This window comes from Agelaius phoeniceus, chromosome 1 (assembly GCF_051311805.1).
Source record: "Agelaius phoeniceus isolate bAgePho1 chromosome 1, bAgePho1.hap1, whole genome shotgun sequence".
Classification (NCBI taxonomy): domain Eukaryota; kingdom Metazoa; phylum Chordata; class Aves; order Passeriformes; family Icteridae; genus Agelaius; species Agelaius phoeniceus.
The window spans coordinates 66,922,647-66,941,776 of NC_135265.1; the positions used below are offsets into that span (position 1 = coordinate 66,922,647).

The window sequence follows — 19,130 nt, forward strand, 5'->3', positions numbered from 1 at the left end:
ACAAATGTATCCTGGGCTGCATCCAAAGCAGCGTGGCCAGCAGGCTGGGAGAGGTGACTCTGCCCCTCTGCCCTGCTCTGATGACAACCCACCTGCAGTGCTGCATCCACCTCTGGGTCCCCTAATATGAGAAGGCCATGGACCTGTTGTAGCAAGTCCAGAGGAGGCCACAAAAATGCTCAGAGGGCTGGAGTACCCCTCCTATGAAGACAGGCTGAGAGAGCTGGGGTTGTTCAGCCTCGAGAAAAAAGGATTCTGGGCTGACCTTGTAGCATCCTTCCAGTACCTAATGGGGGCCTGCAAGAGAGCTGGAGAAGAACTTTTTACATGGGCATGTAGGGATAGGACAAAGGGGAATGGCTGTACACTGAGACAGGGTGAGTTTAGATTAGATATTAGACAGAAATCCTTTACTATGAGGGTGGTGAGGTACTGGTGAGGCACTTGCCTAGAAAAGTTATGGATGCCCTGGAAGTGTTCAAGGCCAGGTTAGGATCAGGTTCTGAGACTTCTGGTCTAGTGGAAGGTGTCCCTGACCATGACAGGGAGGTTAGAACTAGATGATTTTTAAGGTTCATTCCAGCCCAAACCATTCTTATGAATGAATGAACCAATCTTATGAAACTGAGTGGCAGCACCAGAGGAAGAGGACGGAGCCCATCCCTGGGAAAGGACAGTCATAGGACACGGCTAAGCTGTCAAGAGAGGAAAGGGCAGGGAGGGGACATCACAGGTAACTGCTGCATCATTTCCACTGACAGTGGAGAGGTATTTTCACATATTTAAGGTAGGGGCGTATCCATGTAGTGGTGATCAAACATATTCTTAGAGGTTAATGCATGGTTAAATTCTTTGCTATGTACAGTCAGCTCCTGCTGAATCTCTGCCTGAATTCTGCTGTGTGGGTTATGGTACTTTCTTCCTTCTCATGTCCAAGTCTCACCTTTGAACTTTATTTTACCTGGCAGTCACCTCTGATGTTTTATTTCAGTAAAGGAAACAGGCATATTTTGTTTCAGAAAATATAACGTTGTTTTCTTGTACTTTCATTTCAGCAAGCTATGTGCAAGTGGTCAAATCCTTTGAATTCCAGAAAACCAATTCCCATAGCCCCACGTTCCACCCAGTTGACTTGAGGTAGCATCAATTAATCTGTCAACAGTTCTTAAACCACCACAAAGTTACCATACCAATTAATGAGGAACAGGGAGGGGAGAGAAAAAAAAAAGGTAAAATGAAGACAGCTTCCCATTTTTGCTCAGCAAGCCTGAGCTGCCAGCGTGGTGAAGCAGATAGGAATATGAATTTCTAAAACAATTTTCTGCCTTTCCCTCCATGGTGCTTCTAATTTTTATTGTGATGAAATGATCTTCTCCTTTTCTTGCCCAGTACTCTCAAAAACATTAAAATATAGGAAGCTCAAGCGAATGTTGAGAATTGAAGCTTAAAATGAGACTACCCTGCCAAAAGCGCCTCTGGATCAGACACTAAATATGCCATTTTTATTAACTGTGCCTTCTGTACACCCTAGAGAAATGCAAGATTACAAGGACTAAGGGGAAAGTTCATTATTATTTTTGTTACAGAAATACATATATTTTAGAATGTATAGAGCACTCGAAGTTTCTCCCTTGCATTAGTATTAGCAACTTGCATTTTAATAAATTGCTTACAATAAATACTTTTTAAAAATGCTAGGGGGAAAAATCCCTCAGGTTTCACTACACCTGTAAAATACAGGTGGGAATTACAAATCCTAAGTACACTGTGGCTTAGCTGGTAGCTTTCATAAGATCATAGAATGGTGTGGATTTGGAGGGCACCTTGAAGATCGTCTAGTTCCAACCCCCTTGCCATGGGAAGGAACACCTTCCACTAGACGAGGATGCTCAGAGTCCCATTCAGCCTGGCTTTGAACACCTCCAGGGACAGGGCATCCACAACTTCCTTGGGCAACCTGTCCAGTGCCTCACCAGCATCACAGAAAAGATTTTTTCCCCTATTATCTAATCTCTTTCCATTTGTAGCCGTTTCCCTTTGTCCATGCTCTTGTCAATAGACTCTATCCATCTCTCCTGAAAGCTCCCTTTAGGTAGTAGAAGGCTGCTCTAAGGTCAGCCTGGAGCCTTCTCTTCTCCAGGCTGAGCGGCTCCACCTCTCCCAGACTGGGTTCATAGGAGAAGTGCTCCAGCCCTCTGAGCATCACAGAGCACCCAGCTCTGCACTCACTCCAGCAGCTCCCTGGCCTTCCTGCGCTGGGGACCCCAGAGCTGGAAGCAGCACTGCAGGTGGGGTCTCACCAGAGCACCAAATACATATTCAATATATAATTACTACTAGCAGTAATTATATTGAGGACTGTCCAAAGACGATCTCGCCTATCATGGGGCCACCTTCAGGGAACCTGTGACGCGGCTCTCGTCACGGGGCTCAGCTCCCGTTGCACAGCACTCCCTTTCCAGCAGGGCGCTGTCCTCGCTCCCGGCAGATCTGTTTATCCACCGACTCCCCGCTCCTCCACTCCACCGGGGACTCCCCGGCAGCCGTGCCCGCGGCCGGGAGGGCGGTGCCGGCGGCGGGCCCGCCCCAGCCCGGGCCCGGCCCGCGCCCGTCGCCCCGGTGACGGGGCAGAGCGGCCCGGCTGAGGGAGGCGGCGGGCGGGCCGGGGGCTCGGCGCCATCGAGCTGGCTCCGCCCGCGGCGCCGCGGTGAGTGAGGGGCGGCGGGGACGGCAGCGAGCCCCCCTCGGGCTGGGCTGGTGAGCGCCCGTGCCCCGGGAGTTGGGCCTCCCTGGGGTCCCCTCAGCGCGCAGGAGGTGCGGGTTTGGGCTGGAGCGGGAGCCCGCAGAGCTCCGTTCCTAAAGGGGAGGGTGCTGCCGGCCCCCAGCGTGCTCCGGCGGGCTGGGGTCGGTGTGCGGTGAACTCGCGTGTGGGGAACCTGCCCCGCTGCAGTGCTGGGCTGCAGGAGCGCCGCGTGGGTGCGAGCTGCGGGGACAGGGAACCTGCCTGCTTTGGCTTCGGTGGGGTAGAGCCGGGCCCTGGCGGCCTGAGAGCTCCGCGGTTGATGAGAGGAGGTGAAACTTTATTTAGGAGAAGCGGGGTGAAAGTGGCAGGCCGGGCTGTGCCGAGTTTCACAGCCGGAGTGAGCGGCTGGAGCGCCGCGCTCCCCTCGGCGCTGTGAGTGCTGAGGAAGGGACTGGCGCGCCCTTGGGAGGCGGCTGGATTTCACCAGGTGGAACTGGAGTCGAAACGAGCATTTGTTTCCATTCTCAAGAAGGAGAGGAGATCTCTTTAGTGCGCATAATTATCTCAAAGGCAGGTGCCAAGAGGATGGTGCCAGAGTCTTTTCAGTGGTGCTTGGCGACAGGATGAGGAGCAGTGGCCATAAACTGAAACACAGGAAGTTCCACCTCAGCGTGAACATTTTTCACATTGAGGGTGGCAGAGCACTGGAACAGGCTGCCCAGGAAGGTTGTGGAGTCTCCCTCTCTGGAGACATTCAGAATCCACCCAGATGTGTTCCTGTGTCACCTGCTCTAGGTCATCCTGCCTTGGCAGGGGGTTTGGTTTAGATGATCTCCAGAGGTCTCTTCCGACCATAACAATTCTCTGTTTTATTGAAACTTACTGTGGTGCAGATGCTGAAAGATGAGTGGTTCATATTCCTTCTGGATACTCCCCAAAACTGGAGACTTGCAGTTCCAGCAGCACTGAAACCACTGCTATCCTGAAACTTGCTGTACTGCATAGTGGGAAGGGGTTTCATGGGGGTAGGAAGTGGTAGCCTTGCTGGTATGGTGGTAATCTGCTGAAAAAGTTGGTGTGAGTAACTTTGGTTTGAAACCAAAGCTGGTTTGGAACAAAACAGGGGAAAATACTTAAAGCAAACTGGAGTTCTTAATTTGATATATCCCATCCTGAATGCCTGATACATACAAGTGGAACAAGATTAGATTTTTAAGGGACTTAAAAAAAATAAAATTAAGGCAGCCTATTTCAAAGCACTGGTATTTATTGTCAATGTTACTGACTTCTTTCCTGCAGCTGAGTGTTGTGTTTCTAGATAACTGCTGGTATTTGATTAGAGTAATGGATTTGAGGTTAATCTCAAGAACTGGATCCACCTGTCATGGCACCTGATTACTGGCAGCTTTAGTAATATATGCATTCACTACCAAGAAGGTTCTTGTAGCAAAATTTGTTTGTTGTTTTATGGTTGGATTTGGTTTTGGGTTTAGTTTTTTGGGGTTTTTTTGGTTTTTTTTTACTTTTAAAATCAGTATCAGCATACATTCTGTGCTGTGCAATACTGCCAGTTCTGATCATTGAGAACAGTACTGTGCCATGCAAACAGTTTTGGTGATTTCATCAGTTACTGTAAACAGGTTGGTAATATTTGGTTGTGGGTGTTTTGCTTCTCTGGGTGGGAGGTCTTATTGGGTCATACATCCTAGTTTCTAATAATTTGAGTAGTTTGTTTAGGATGCAGTTGTAGAACTCTTGGTAAAGCTTAGTATTTGGATATAAGAAATGTAGGTGATTTGTTGCTATTCATTACATTTTGAAAGGTAATCCAGACATCTAAAATAATATAAAATTGCTGCTAGTGCTTAAGACACCAGTAATACAGTAAAAGTGATGATGGTTTGTTTCAATTCTCTAGTACTTGTCCAGGTTCCCTAAATTTACACAAATTAAAGATTCTGTCAAGCTATTTTATTTTGTCCTCTATTTGTCCCTGGCTTTAATCTTTCCTTAATCCTGTGTAAAGAGATTATGTGCAGTATGTCACTAAGAATAATAACAAGCTGTTGTTTGGACTAGGATTTCTCTTGTCTGTTTGGTACCTGTTATGACGATTTTACATTTTAGAGCTTTGCATCTCTGAAGAAATAATATCATATAAGCATTAGTATGGAAAAGGCCACTCCAAAGGCTTGTTTTAACCAGAAAAGCTAGATTAGGCCCTTGCTTTTCCTTAGGTTAGTACAAAAGACAAAACCGAACTGCAGGTTTGAAAAAGAAAATACAGATAGACCACTGAGGAAAAAATTGCACACCTGAGCTGGGTATGAGTGGTGAAAATTACAAAGAGTGCAGAAGTCTGTTGTAGTGAAAGGCGAATCTCTGGGCCATTTCTGTTCTAATCATCATGCTCTGTAATTCCAAAACACGTCAGTGTGGGGTAGGTGTGATGGTGCCCAGACATTGTTGTCAGGGTATGTGGTTTTCACACCTTGTTTTGTGCATTTCCATTGAGTGGATTTGACACTTCCACTTGATCATTGAAGGAATGCACCAACTTTTCTGTACTTTACTTGATCAGGTGTTTTTGTACCCTAAAACTTAAAAGTATACAGCAGAAAAGGAGTAAGGCAATAAAATATATTACAGAACAGACAAAATGAATAATTTGGTCTGTGTTGTATTACACGGAATTTCTGGAGGGAAGGAACAATTTATGTGAGGTTGTTTTGATTGCACATGCCAAAATATTAGAATTGGACAAAAGGAATAATTGTTAAAGCTGGTGATTAATATATACTCCAATGAAAATTACTTGGAAAGCTGATAGGATTTAGGCACAAAATTAGAGAATTTAAAGGTCAAAACTTGAGGTTGTGTCTAGATCTTGTTCTGTTTATTGCAAATACAAGTTTTTCTCGTGTTATTTTTGGTACACTTTGTTAGAGAGCAAAAACTTGAGCATGAAATGCCTGCAAATTCTCCAACTTCTTAATGTAACTCTAGGAGTTCAAGCTAGGGCCATCTGTAGCAGATATTGCTGAACTCTGTCAAAAAAAAACCATACCTTAAACAATGCTCAATGATATTGAAACAGAGAAACACAAAACTTGTTACATTTCACTTCACATGATACGCCTGTCTATACCTATATACAAAAATGCATACACAGTTTATCATTGCTTTAAATGTGATGCTGTGTTGTAAAATGGATATAAGAATACCCTCAAGGTTTTTGTGTTGGTTTGTTTTTTTAATATATACCTAGAGCTAACCATTGACAACTTGCAAGATGTGTATGCAGAATGTATCTTAACTTGGAATAAATACACTTGATCATCTGCTTTTATCAGAGTCAACAAATAACCTTTTTGTCAAAAGGCATTATTGATGGTATTAAAGACTAGAGTGCATGCAGGCATTCTGGGGAATAAGATATAAAGCTGAACTCTGAGAAAAACAATTTGCTTAAATATATGAAAGTCCAATTTAAAATCTCATCATAATTTGAGATGCCTATGTTACTTTTTGTTAAATCTGATTTTTAGCTTTGTTTCAGAATACGCTATTAACCAGAAATCTTATTTCACTGTAACTGTGGCTTTAGGGGAGGGGAGGTGTAGACGAGTGTAGAAAAAAATCTTCTTTGTAACTTTCCCTGACAAAATGAAGGTTGCTTGGTGCGAAGATTATTAATTGAGATGTCCACTAGGCCAGTGGCATCTTGTCAGGTGAGATTCTTTTCTGCTAACAGAAGCAACAGGAAGTAACACTCTGTGTTATAACTTAGAGAAAGCAGCATTTCAACTCAGAACAACTTAGAAACATTGGTCTATTGTCCAGGACGCTGTTTCCTTTACACAGCAGGCTGGTCTGCTTGAGAATGTATATTTCACACTCCTGGAGAAGCCAGTTTTGTTGTTATTTTGCCAGGCCTGTAAATCTCAAGCCTGAATCTTGTTATCAGCTGAATCAGAGTTTCTTAATCTGTTTGAACAGACCAGACTGTAGCTAATTTTGGTGTAAGGATAAAGACTAGAGTATGAGAGTCCTTATATGAGAGTATGCTAAATTCTCAATCTCCTATAAAGATAGACTGATGGTGTGCTCCTATTGATTTGAGTTTTATTTTGTATTTTCAGACAGCAGAGGCAAAAGGTAGAGAATGCTATTATTCAGTTAGCATTCAGTGTTTGTTTGTGTATTAGCATTTGGGTTACAGGGAGTAAGTGGTACAATGAGAGGTTGTTAGTTTTTCCTAGTCCTGCATAAATAAGTGAGTGACTCTTCTGAGTTTATGTGTTTAACATCAGGCCTTCATCTGAAGCATTGGTGAGAGAGAGTATTGTGTGTAATGGAAGCTGGGGTTCAGATTCAAACTTGGATTGGGTTTCAAATTAATATTCAAATTAATATTTGCATGGATGCAATTATTAATGTGATTCAGCATTGTTCAGTATGGATTCTTTTCCAAATGACAGTTCAGATTTAATCTTCCATACCAGTGCACGTAAGCTCTATGCTTCTCTCTGCAGGCCTTGTAAAACTTAACTCTTCAGCCATTACCATGCCTAAGAATTATGTGAACTTCAGAGCAAGATGTCCATTTTTAACATATCAGTTTATGTGGGTGAAAAATGCAGTGGTTATCTTGCTGCTCCACCTCCCTTCCTCACTAACTTTTAAGCATAGGAAGCCTGCTTGCATTACCAATCCAAAACACAGTATTCAGACCCTAAGTTTGCCATGGCACCCTGTGCAAAATTTTTGTCCTTATGTTTTCCAGAACTTCAACCATGCCTTTGTAATAGTTCAGGAAGCTGCTGCTGTCTACAAATTCAGAGTAAGGGCTTCTATCAGAATACACCAGCTTTAAAAACACTTTGCTGGTTCTAAGGAATTATGATAGTAACCTCAACTCTCCAGTTTCTGTTTACACTAACCTTAATTGTACAGTAGGCACCTTCTGTGGCTTGAAAAATTTAAAGGAGCTAATTGCATTTATGTCCATTAAAAAGCACATACGGTTCTGGAGGGTGCTATTGTTTGATACAAGTAGTAGAGTGTCTTTTTTCTAAAATACTGTAAAACTACCTAGTCTTTTTTTTGTTGTTTTTTTTAGGGATCTGTGTGAGGATGACCATGTTCTGTCTCCTGTTCTTCATAACTGGATCTCAAAGCAGCTATAGTTTGGAAGAGAGCAGTGAATATCCTGCTGAGTTATGAGAAACATTCACCAACATAAAACAGTCTGGAAGAAGATTTCTCTTGAGAAAATCAAAGAGCACAGAACCCTTTAATAAAACAGAATATATTTACCATTTCATAAGCTTTTGGCTGTTTGAGTCGTAAAAAAAATGAATCGTTACACAATTATGAAACAACTGGGTGATGGCACCTATGGCAGCGTGTTGATGGGGAAGAGCAATGAGTCAGGAGAACTTGTGGCTATCAAAAGGTATGTAACATCTCAATTCAGTAAAGGTGCCTGCAAAATCTTAGATATTCAATTTTGACTTTATTGTTGTATTCCATTTGTATAGAATTGAAAAAAGTTGCCTTTTAAAAGGAAATTAACAAAATTATTTTATTTTAATTAAGATGTTTAACAAGGTGATTGTGAGTCAGATTTCTAGTAACTGAACAACTTAGTAACTGATCAATAGAGAGACACATCAGTTTAATTTACTGGTTTACATTGGCTTGTAAAATTGCATGCTGCTTTTGTTCAGTTTGAACATGCTTCCTTCTAAAAATGTTGTTAGGGCAGGACCAAGGGAGAAGCAAAAGTGAATGGGATTAATTAGGGAGTTTATTCACATGAATTGCAGGAATAGTGATCTGAACAGGTAGATTTGAAATTCCATCCCAGCCCCCCAAATCTTTGTAAGTACTGCATTAAGTTTCAGGTGTTGCTACAGTGATAAACAACAGTAACAATCTGGTAAGGTAAATAAAGGCTGTCACCCTGGCTCTAATAAACTTGTGTTCTGTGTAATCAAGAGTATTGTCACACTTGCCTTAAAAGATGATTACGAAACAAGAAAAATTCTACTCAATGCGTGGGGGAATTCCCCTTGAATTCCTAGAGAATTGCAAGCTGGAAATAAAGTGTAAGTTGAAATAGCAGAAATTGTGACATGCTCAGACTTTTTCCTCTCATTTATGTATCTCCTGCAGTAAGATAATTATAATATAATTGACTGACTTTTTCTTTAAGAATTTCTGAGAATTTCATGTTTCACCATATCTTGCTGTTACTGTTACTGAAATTAATATTAATCTAAGCTAAAGAAAGAATCTCCAATTGATTATTTTAATTATTATTAGCAAAACAAACAACAGTTTGTGGGAAGTGGTTCATTTGTGATTTCAGGATTTGGAATTCTGTTGTGTGATTTCTAAGTTTGGGACTTGAGCAGATACAGTTTTGCTTGAAGATACTTTTATTTTAACTGAAAATTATTGGTTTAAATCTCTTCACTTTAGGTGCTAAAACTTTCCCAAAACACAGCAATGACATTCACAACTTCATCCTCACGTCTGAGCAACACCAAATGTCCATATTTGGATTTGTGCAGGACTTACAAATAAATGTATTACACTATTATGTACAACAACTAGTTTAGAGGCTATGATGTTGCTTGAAAAAAATTAAACCTTTTAATTAAAAAAATTAAACCTTTAAATTAATATGTTGAAACAGATTTTTAAAATGACCAATCAAGTCAGATGCTTAATTATAATGGAAAGCAATCCAGATATTTTGCAAATTTCAAAAATTTAATTTTTTTTTTCCCAGAATATGCAACTTGTGCATAAAGATGTGATTTTCCATGATACATATATAGTGTCATTATTGCTTGCTTTATTATTAAAAGCACAATTCAAATGACACAAAGGGGTTTTATGTCCCTTTTACTTTGGAGTTACATGGTCTCTGTCTGTACTCTTCTAAAAATATGTTTCAGTGTTTGATGATTAATCACTGTAAATTTTTAGCAATTCTAAGCATTGACTTTGTTTTTAATTATATTGCTGATGGGTATGCTAGAATGTTTTTAATTGACTTCAAAATACAGATAATGTTAGTCTTGGAAAATATAATTTAGATTTTCTAATTCTAAAAGCGTTGTGTAATGTTCACTGAAAATACTTTGTCTTGGACTTTATTTCAGAATGAAAAGAAAGTTCTATTCATGGGATGAATGTATGAATTTGAGAGAAGTCAAGGTAAAGAGGTGAACATGCCACATTTAAAAAGAAGTGTCTGGTTAGGCTTGCATGAAGGAAAAGGGCAGTTACTGTGTCCAAGTGAGGCCAAACTCTGTGAACTCCTTAAACACTGACAGATTTCACAAAACTGTGGGGTGCTGGCACTCTTAGAGGTCCTGCTGATTTGTGGAATATCCCACTATTCTCAAGCAGTGTCCATGTCTCATAGCCAAGCCTCTTATCTTTGAGAAAGGAAAAGAAATTGATTTTGGATGTGTGTATTTCTGTGGTTTACCATTCTCCTCTTCCATTTTACTTCTAGATTTCTAGCTGTGTGTCCATTCCATGTATCTTGTGTTTGGGGCATCTGTAGAAAGCACTGGGAATTTTGGCTAGCCAAGTGATAGAATAACACTTGAAAACCTGAGCCTAAATTCCAAATAATTCCATGTTTTGGGCATCTGATTTTCTGTATATACCAAACTCCCTACTAAAGGGCTTTTGATTTAACTTATTGGAGACTTCATGCAAATCAGTATGTCCAAAATGAGCATCTGTAAGAGAATCCTTCTTCATGAAAGTTTCAAGCCAAAAAGAAGGGGAAAATATATGCAGGTTTTCTTATTCAGTACTGTGAGCAAGCTCTGTACTGAATAGCCTCTTATAGCTTCAGATTTGTCTTTTGTTGTAGGGAATTAGGTTTTTGTGCTAATCTTTACTCCAGCTCTGAGGTAATCCCTAGAAATAGGTTTAAACTACTATTAATATAGTTGTTGCTTTTAATTTGAGATTCATTCAAACTTCTGGGTTGGTCTTCTTTAGAACAGATTGCAAAATAAATAATGGTGTATCATATGAGTATATTGTGTGGATTCTGTGCTAGAAACTGAGATGATAAAAATTTAGCTCTGATAAGGAATCAAGCTCACTGTGGGGTTATCTGAAGCTGTATTTCGCTCTGTTGCAGTCGCTGAAGAAGCTAAACCATGCCAATGTGATAAAATTGAAGGAAGTCATACGAGAAAATGACCACCTTTATTTTGTATTTGAGTACATGAAGGAAAATCTCTATCAGCTAATGAAGGATAGGTATGTCTTTTTTCACAGAAAAGCAGTGTGCTATTGTGCTTTATTTAATTATTCTCATACTGCTTTGAAGAACACTTTGGGATGTCTGGTTTTGGCTCCTCCTGTAGCCTCATTGATATGAACAGGAGTTGCTGCACCAGATTATTTGAGGGTAGAGTTCTGCATTGCTCTGTTACAACGCTGCATATTGTAATGCTTTTGGAAATAAGATCACTTGTTAACAAGAGAGTTGGCATGCTTTTGTGTAGAACCATGAGAGAAATTCTAAATAGTTGTGTTTTGGGTTTTTTTCTTAATTAGCCTTCATTTTAATGTATGAAGGATTGACTGAACACTGTTCATGCTACTTTTGGTCATGGGTTTGATTTAAGGTGGGGATGGTACATGGATGCATTTTTGTAAGAATGGCCTAATATAGGCTAACTAATGTTGCAGTCTTGGACAAACAGTACATAGCAAGGCTTGTAAGGTGGTCTTTAGAGTAGGACCTGCCTTTTCAATAACATTTTCTTTTGATGAATTGTTTTGCCTTTAGTGTGGTTTTCCTTCAGACTTTGTCATGCACTTGTATCTCCTAATGTGCCAAGCCCTTGGGATGACATCCTGAGGTAGCTGCTGGTGCCATGAGCACAGTGTTACTTTGCAGCTGAGCAGAATTGCTCTTAGCAGGGCTCCCTTAAGGGCACCACTGGGTAATGCATCTACCTGTGCTGCACTGCCATCTCTGCCTTGCTTCAGCACTGTGCATTCCACACTCACCTGTCAAACACACGCTGGCCAGCCAGCTTCTACAGGGAGATACCACCATGAACATCTCAGCACAGAAGTTCTGCTGCTGCACTTGAAGTGGTTGAGATTAAGGCCCAATAGAGTTTTGAAATGAGAGTTGCATCTCTCTTACTTTGACTTGATGGGTCTGTTTTCACATGTTCATGATGTGTTAGGCAAAATAAAGAAACATGAATGTTCTGAGGGCACATTATTTTTCTGAATTATGTATGTTTTTACCCTGTTTCTTCACAGAAACAAGTTTTTCCCTGAGTCAGTCATCAGAAACATGATGTATCAGATATTGCAAGGGCTGGCTTTCATCCACAAACACGGTAGGTTTCCTACTAGAGTTTAACTGTGTAGCACTTTTTTTAGAAAATTAGATAATGCACAGAAATAACATGAATAAAATAACCTAGCAAGGGCTATTAATCATCTCTGATAAAATCATGGTTACCTGTTTCAAGTGCGGTGCAGTTTTAAACTTTGCCTGAAGTTCCTCTTTATTTTCCTACAATTCGATTTTCCTCTTTCTCTTGGAAAGCACTGGATGTTGTTCATACACTGTGCAGTAGTGTTTTCTACTTTAGTTAGCAGATGAAGAAACAAACTACAGCAACTTGTATGCTCTGCTGTACTAATCACTTCTGCATCCTCAAAAAGATCTAATTGAGAAGCATTAATACATCAATACTCTTGTGTTGAGATACTGTAACTAACATGACACTCTCCATATTAAAAAATACTAAAATAACTTGTTCACTAAGAAATTCAAAGAGTATCCTTATCAAATACAACCTGGATTTAAGTATTTTACTAAGTGGGATGTTTCTAGGAATTACAGGAACAGTCTAAATAAGAGGTGAGGTGTGCTCCCAACAATAAAAAGTTTCACAGTGTTTGCAAAACTCCTAATGCTCATGTTTAATATCTGTCCGTGAACTGTATTCTGAAATACTGGTATCAAACTTCTTGGCATTTAAAAAAGTAGTAATTTACTCTCATGCTCAACTTTTGTAGTTGTTCTTCACATCACATTGGTATCCTTGAAACTTTCCAAAGACCATAAAACATTAGCGGAAAATAAAATAAGAAACAGTGATCCTAGTGAGGTTTGATTTGCTTTCAATGTACCCTGAAGAGGCCTTCTGGTGAACTAAATGAATGATTACTTTTATTCAGTAGTATCAAATACCCAGAAATTGACATTTTCTTGTCCTGCTGATCAGAATCATATACTGTTCTCTGATTGTTAGTGTCCTCCTTTCCTACCTCATTTCTCTGCAAAATAAATTAGAAAATTAGATTTTTTTTTAAAAAACTTCCAATTTTAAGTTACAATATTAATATCTTGATTTGACTATAAGTGTATAAGGGAACACCAGGTGTGATAAATTTGAACATTTACATTTCACTGTAATAATTTCAGCCAATTTCTTACAGTCATTTTCAATTTATGCATGCAGAAATTCAGTGTTTTATTCTAGCAACTGGATTTCAATCAAATTAATGGATAACATAACGAATTGTGTGTTCCAATTAAACAGCAGAATTAATTTGCTTAGTGACTTAACCATTGCCCAAATATAGAGATCCTCAAGCCAACAGCAAGCATTGAAGAAGCTTTATGTGCCTGCATTACTAATATTAGCATTTCTGAGCAGGATTTTAATATCCTGTAAATGTCTGTATCTCAAAATTGTTGTCACAATGATAAATAACTATCTAAAAATCATTCAAGCAATTTTGTGAATCAAGTAAGTGTGCCAGATGCTCAATTTTCCATTATCCAAAACTGATAAAGTAAAAGATTTCATTCTGAAACTGTTTTTTTACTTGATGTTGCTGCCAGCCAATTCATTTTCCTTAGTGTGCTAATGACAGTTTACATTTGTTAATTTAAGAACACTTGGTGTAATAATCACTGGAGGGAAAATGCGTGCATTTGTTAGGGGAGGATTCCAATTATTTTATGTTGAATTAAAAAAAGAAAAAAGGTTGAAAACCACTATATTATTCCAAAACATCCCAAAGTAAATACTGGATTACTCCTATTAGAAATTGCTGCTTAAGAAGTGATTCTGTGATAATTTGCAATTCTTTTCTGTTTGGTCTTCTACAGGATTTTTTCATAGGGATATGAAGCCTGAAAACCTTCTCTGTAGTGGGCCAGAACTTGTGAAAATTGCAGATTTTGGGTTGGCTAGAGAACTAAGATCTCAGCCACCTTACACAGATTATGTTTCTACCAGGTGGTAAGTATATCAAGAATTTAATACATTAGCTTAACTAATTACCCTCCTATGACCATTTTAACTTATTTATTATTTCCTTCCATCCTCACAGGTACCGTGCACCTGAAGTTTTGCTGAGATCTTCTGTCTATAGCTCACCTATTGATATATGGGCAGTTGGCAGCATAATGGCTGAGTTATACACACTCAGACCTCTTTTCCCAGGCACAAGTGAAGTAGATGAAATCTTCAAAATTTGCCAAGTCCTAGGGACTCCAAAGAAGGTAAGGCTTAAAAAACCCCACACAATTTTATTACCAAAAAAAAAAATTGGATTAAATTATTACAAAATATTCAGTGTTATCTTTGCATATTGAGTTATTGTTTCAATAAGTTTCCTGCAGACTTAGTGTTTGCTTAACTGAATTTCTTTTCAGCTTCCATTAAGGCATGTACTGCTAGTCTTTTGTTGTATATTAGCATCTGCTGTGCATCATACCATTATGTGAAGCTTTGCTCTCCTCTGATGAAAGCCAGATAAAATTATTTAATTTAGTTATTTAAAGCTATTCATAATGGAAAGGAAATCAGAATTCTCCTAGGATTTAATTTACCAGAGCCAATTTGCTTTCCCTTCCCAAAAGTGTAATTCTTCTGTGCTGGCACACAGAATTTGGAGCTTGTAAAAGTTACCATAAATAAGACAAATTATGCTTTTCCTATTCTTAAAGCAAAAAAGAAACATTTCATCTCAAACACAGATGTCTCATAAATATTATTAGTAAAAAGAAGTAATTGAGGGAAAATGTGCAGTATTTTAGAGAGGAAACAATTCTTTTCACTTATTTTCTGGATGAGCTAAATATTTTTTAAAATTATAAGGAAAGTTTTGGTTGTGCATATAAAAATGGATGCAATTATATTCAGCTTAAAAGTTGTTTTACTAAATGAATGGGAGAATATGCAAGAAAAGAATAAGGTTACCTATAAAATTTTGAATGAACTGAAAAAAAGACCATATGCTATTAAATATTTTTGTAGACTGAAGTAAGAATTGGCAGATACATATCAGTATTTTATGGGTGCAAATAGAACTTGGTGGAATAACTGACCAAACACAGTCCACCTAGATCTGAACTTCCTAAGGGTGGAGTGAGATACATCAGTTTAATTAGTGTTCTACCTGTATAAAATACAGTATAATTCTTGTCCAGTAAAGGAGCTGCTATCAATAGAGAAGTAAGGAACAGAAAACTTAAAACAGAAATAGATTAAGCTTAGCTAGGAACATGCAGAGCTTGAAGTGGTGGGAAAACATCCAAGAGAACATTCTGAGAAAAAGGTGCAAACTCATGACAGAGCAAAGAGGAAAAGGTCAGGTGGAGAGCTATAGATGATATGTTATGGAAGTGAAAATTGGTATGATGTGTAAAACAGTGCTTGCCATGACACAGTTGAGCCTCAGGAATAACATGCAAATAGGAGCAGTATTTTAAGACTTGAGTTTTCAAATGCAGATGTGAACTTTCTTGAGCAGATCACAAATCTAGGATAGTAACAGGAACATTTTGATGTATATGAAGACTGAAAGACAGCACCATGCTGGCTTCTGGAACATTTTCAATGTACAGCATAAACAAGCTCTGAAATGCAGGGAGATCAGAGAGAGGTTTTCACTGTGTGCAGTAGCACAGAAGCATCGAGCTGATTGCTGTGGTTTTTCTCTAACCTTACAAGGAGCTAACAGAAGCAAATCCTGACTGTTTAGAGTCTGTTATTCCCTGACCAGAAAGTTTAGTGCTTGGGAAAGCAGGGACCATTACCAGCTGAATATTCCAGAAAAAATTGTATGCTCCCTTAAAGGCCCCAAGAGTTAAGGACATTGTAAGTCAGCCCGCTAGAATCAGGAAACTATAGTTAATTACTTTGTGTCATCTGCTGGGCAGACTTGGGAATTTTCTCTCCTTACGACAGTGCTAAGGCATTCTGCAGGGAGATTGCTGTAAAAAAGGAGTACTTAAATTGTATGATAGGAATTACCACAACAAATAATGCATTTGTTACAATTACTTCCATTCTGAAAAATATAAGTAGTTACTTTAATAGTCTGATATTGCAGATAGTTTTACAAATATTATTTTTTTAGATATGCGTTTTCATTTATTTTGTTATCCTGCAATAATGAATTACAGGAATTATGCCCAGAACTATCTTCATTCCAGTTTACCTTCCTGTACCTAAGTCCATAACATTCCAATGACTTTGGTGAATCTGGGTGTTTTAAATAGTGGCAGGCAACTATTTTGTTTTATTTTATAAATTAAGTTGCTTTATTTATTTTATAAATAAATTAAATTGCACCATTCAAGTATTGGCAGTGGTGGTGCACTTGTACTATGTGAATTTAATGAAAAAATTGATGACAACGTCAATAGCAGAGATTAATGAAATGCCTTTTCATTAGCTGAAGGTTGGCAATAGCACTTTAAATTATTGCAAAATAATTTTTTTTAATAAATAGAAATGTATTTTTCATTTTGCTCTTGTACTGATTTCACCTTATCACTATGCTTCATCAGCTCAACATGCAGCCCTTGGTACTTTGTTGTAAACTGTTTCTTTATTTCTAGCAGACAGAATGCCATCAAACTCAATAAAGAAGGGCAATGCAGTGAAGGAGGGAAGTTTTTCTCCATCGATTTAAATGAACAAACTGTTCTCTGAGGTGAAAGAGGAAGTCACTGGAAATCTTGAGACTTATTTTAGCAGATGTAGTTTATAATTATATTTGAGTTTTTTTATTACCATGGACTGTGCTAACAGAGCTAAAACTGTTGTACATAAAAAGATGAGTAATGGCTATCATGGTACCTTAAGACCAAATCAGTCTGGTTTGCCCTGTAGCAGTGCAATAAATGTGGTGGATAGAGGAAGAGCACAAATGTCATACCTTGTCTTCAGTAAGGCTTCTGATGCTGTCCCTCATAACATTCCCAGCAGCATATTTCTATACAAATTGCATGATGAGAGCATACCTGTTTGGAAAGAGTTGTCCAGACAGTAAGCTTCACTGGCTCTTTTTCAAAAGATTAATTGAATAAAACTTGAGTGGTTCTGCCTCTGATTAAATTTTTTAAATTGTATTGAAGGCTGTCTGGTGGAGTAGATTTTGCTGCTTAAGCTAGTAGATGGCAGGCAGAGAAGAATTATGTTAGAAAAGAAGACTGGAATTTAGAAGGATTTTTTTTATGTATAGAATTAGAGATGTAGCTTTAAAGAAATTTTTTCAGTCGTGCACAGAATGCTGTACTTAGGCAGGAATAATCAGCTACATAAATAACTGTGGATCACCATCCAGCTAACATATCTGTAGGAGAGGCCTACAGATAGGAGGAGCTATTTAGTAGGAGCTATTTAGTGTATTATATGTCTAAAGACAAATACCATACCAGTTTGTAGAAAAAGGAGTATTGCCCATTAACATGTGAACTAATATTTCTGTTTCTCTTGCTACATTATATCCAGTTTAGAGATTTCAAGAGGAAAAAAAATCAAGAGTCTAGAGAGGAAGTAAAACTCAAAAAGCATAGACCTGGGGAATTGTTTGGGTTTCTTTAGCCTGTACAAACAAAGATGGGAAGAAAGGAAAAGAAATACACCTTCCAATGTATAAAAAGGCCACTCTAGAAGAAAGAATCAGATAGTCCTTCTTGGTATCCATGGATGACAGGACACTCAACAAAGGTCATTTATTTTTGTACAAGAAACCTCCATTTTCCTAATCATGAGGAGATCACTCTCTGGAGTAATCTGTATAATCTGGCTGTGGATTGCAAGAAATTGGAAGCTTTTTGAGATTTAACACCTGTCAGGAAGGGACAAGGGTGTGGATAAATGGTCTCTTGAGGTCTTTGATAATCCTGTGGTTCTGTATTCCAAGAATGCACTTATCAAGCAATGAAGGACTTCAAGGTTTACTTTTGGAAAGTTAAACACTTTTTTAATAAGCTCTTATCTGGTGATCATTGTTTTTTATTGTTGTAATGCTGTCTGGTTGTAACTTGATCATTGACTGTCATGATGGTGGATCAGTGCTATGTTGTATAGGCTGCATCATGGTTATACAGCTGGGACATGGTGAATGGAGGGGCCTTGCCTCTGCTATTTCCATAAAGAGGGCATGCCAGCTGCTGGGCTCATTTCTGTGGCAGATGGGATGTGGCATTCCTGGTACTGCTGCACTCTGGTCTCCTTCAGATAGGATGTGTCCATGGTGATGGTTCCACCTGTAGCTACAGGAGACCTCAGGAGGACTGCCATTGGAGACTGATGCTACATTCACTAGTGTTGTAATAATTGTCATGGAAAACAGGAAGGCTTGTTTTTGACCATAAAGGAAGGAGCCATGCAGACCAAGCGTGACTCAAGCTGCCTTAAATTTTATCTAAATACATCTTTGTTCTTTTTTGGTGCTGATTTTTCTTTCCTTTGAAACAGAGTGACTGGACAGAAGGATACCACCTTGCTTCTGCCATGAATTTCCGTTTCCCACAATGTGTCCCTATAAGCCTAAAAACTCTCATCCCAAATGCAAGCAATGAAGCAATACAGCTTATGAGTGATATGCTGAACTGGAATCCAAAGAAGAGACCTACAGCGAGTCAGGTCTGAGCACATGAATGATTAAGTATAAGACTGAATTTTCTTACATTTTAAGAAATAGTAGATATAGAGACCAATTGATTGTCATAATAATGATGGCCACAAATGTCTCTGCATTTTGAACACTTTGATGGGAATGAGACTAAGTGGTGAGAAGAAAAAAAAAGTTCTAAACCTGGCTCAGCAGACATCAGAAACTCTTCAGTTATTTCTGCAATGTTGTCTTCTGTACTGTGTATCTTAAAATTCTCTCTGTACAGGACAGAGAAATAGCTGAGGTGCAAGCGTTTCAATGGTGCCTGTCATCACTTTGCCACTTTTGTTTTCCTCCCCATCTGTACAAAGGGAGGTACCGAAAAGTTTGAAAACTTTGGTTTTTGTGAAGCCAGAGATGGAATGCAGTATGGAAGAGCTAA

The 19,130-nt window shown here is 38.8% G+C and overlaps 1 protein-coding gene across 4 annotated transcripts in view; it reads left to right on the forward strand.

Moving 5' to 3' along the window:
• Window positions 1–2,271: 2,271 nt before the first annotated feature.
• The window catches only part of MAK (male germ cell associated kinase), a 30,222-nt gene continuing 13,363 nt past the window's right edge, over window positions 2,272–19,130 (forward strand). For 2 of the 4 annotated variants that reach the window (XM_054638396.2, XM_077180873.1), the window contains exons 1-8: window positions 2,462–2,707; window positions 7,866–8,201; window positions 9,922–9,976; window positions 10,926–11,047; window positions 12,071–12,150; window positions 13,941–14,073; window positions 14,165–14,336; window positions 18,550–18,717. In XM_054638396.2, the coding sequence (XP_054494371.1) occupies window positions 8,101–8,201; window positions 9,922–9,976; window positions 10,926–11,047; window positions 12,071–12,150; window positions 13,941–14,073; window positions 14,165–14,336; window positions 18,550–18,717 (831 nt within the window). In that variant the 5' untranslated portion in view covers window positions 2,462–2,707; window positions 7,866–8,100. Of the gene's footprint in view, window positions 2,289–2,461; window positions 2,815–7,865; window positions 8,202–9,921; window positions 9,977–10,925; window positions 11,048–12,070; window positions 12,151–13,940; window positions 14,074–14,164; window positions 14,337–18,549; window positions 18,718–19,130 lie in introns of those variants that run through there. The other 2 variants (XM_077180871.1, XM_077180866.1) reach the window with 2 other exon arrangements.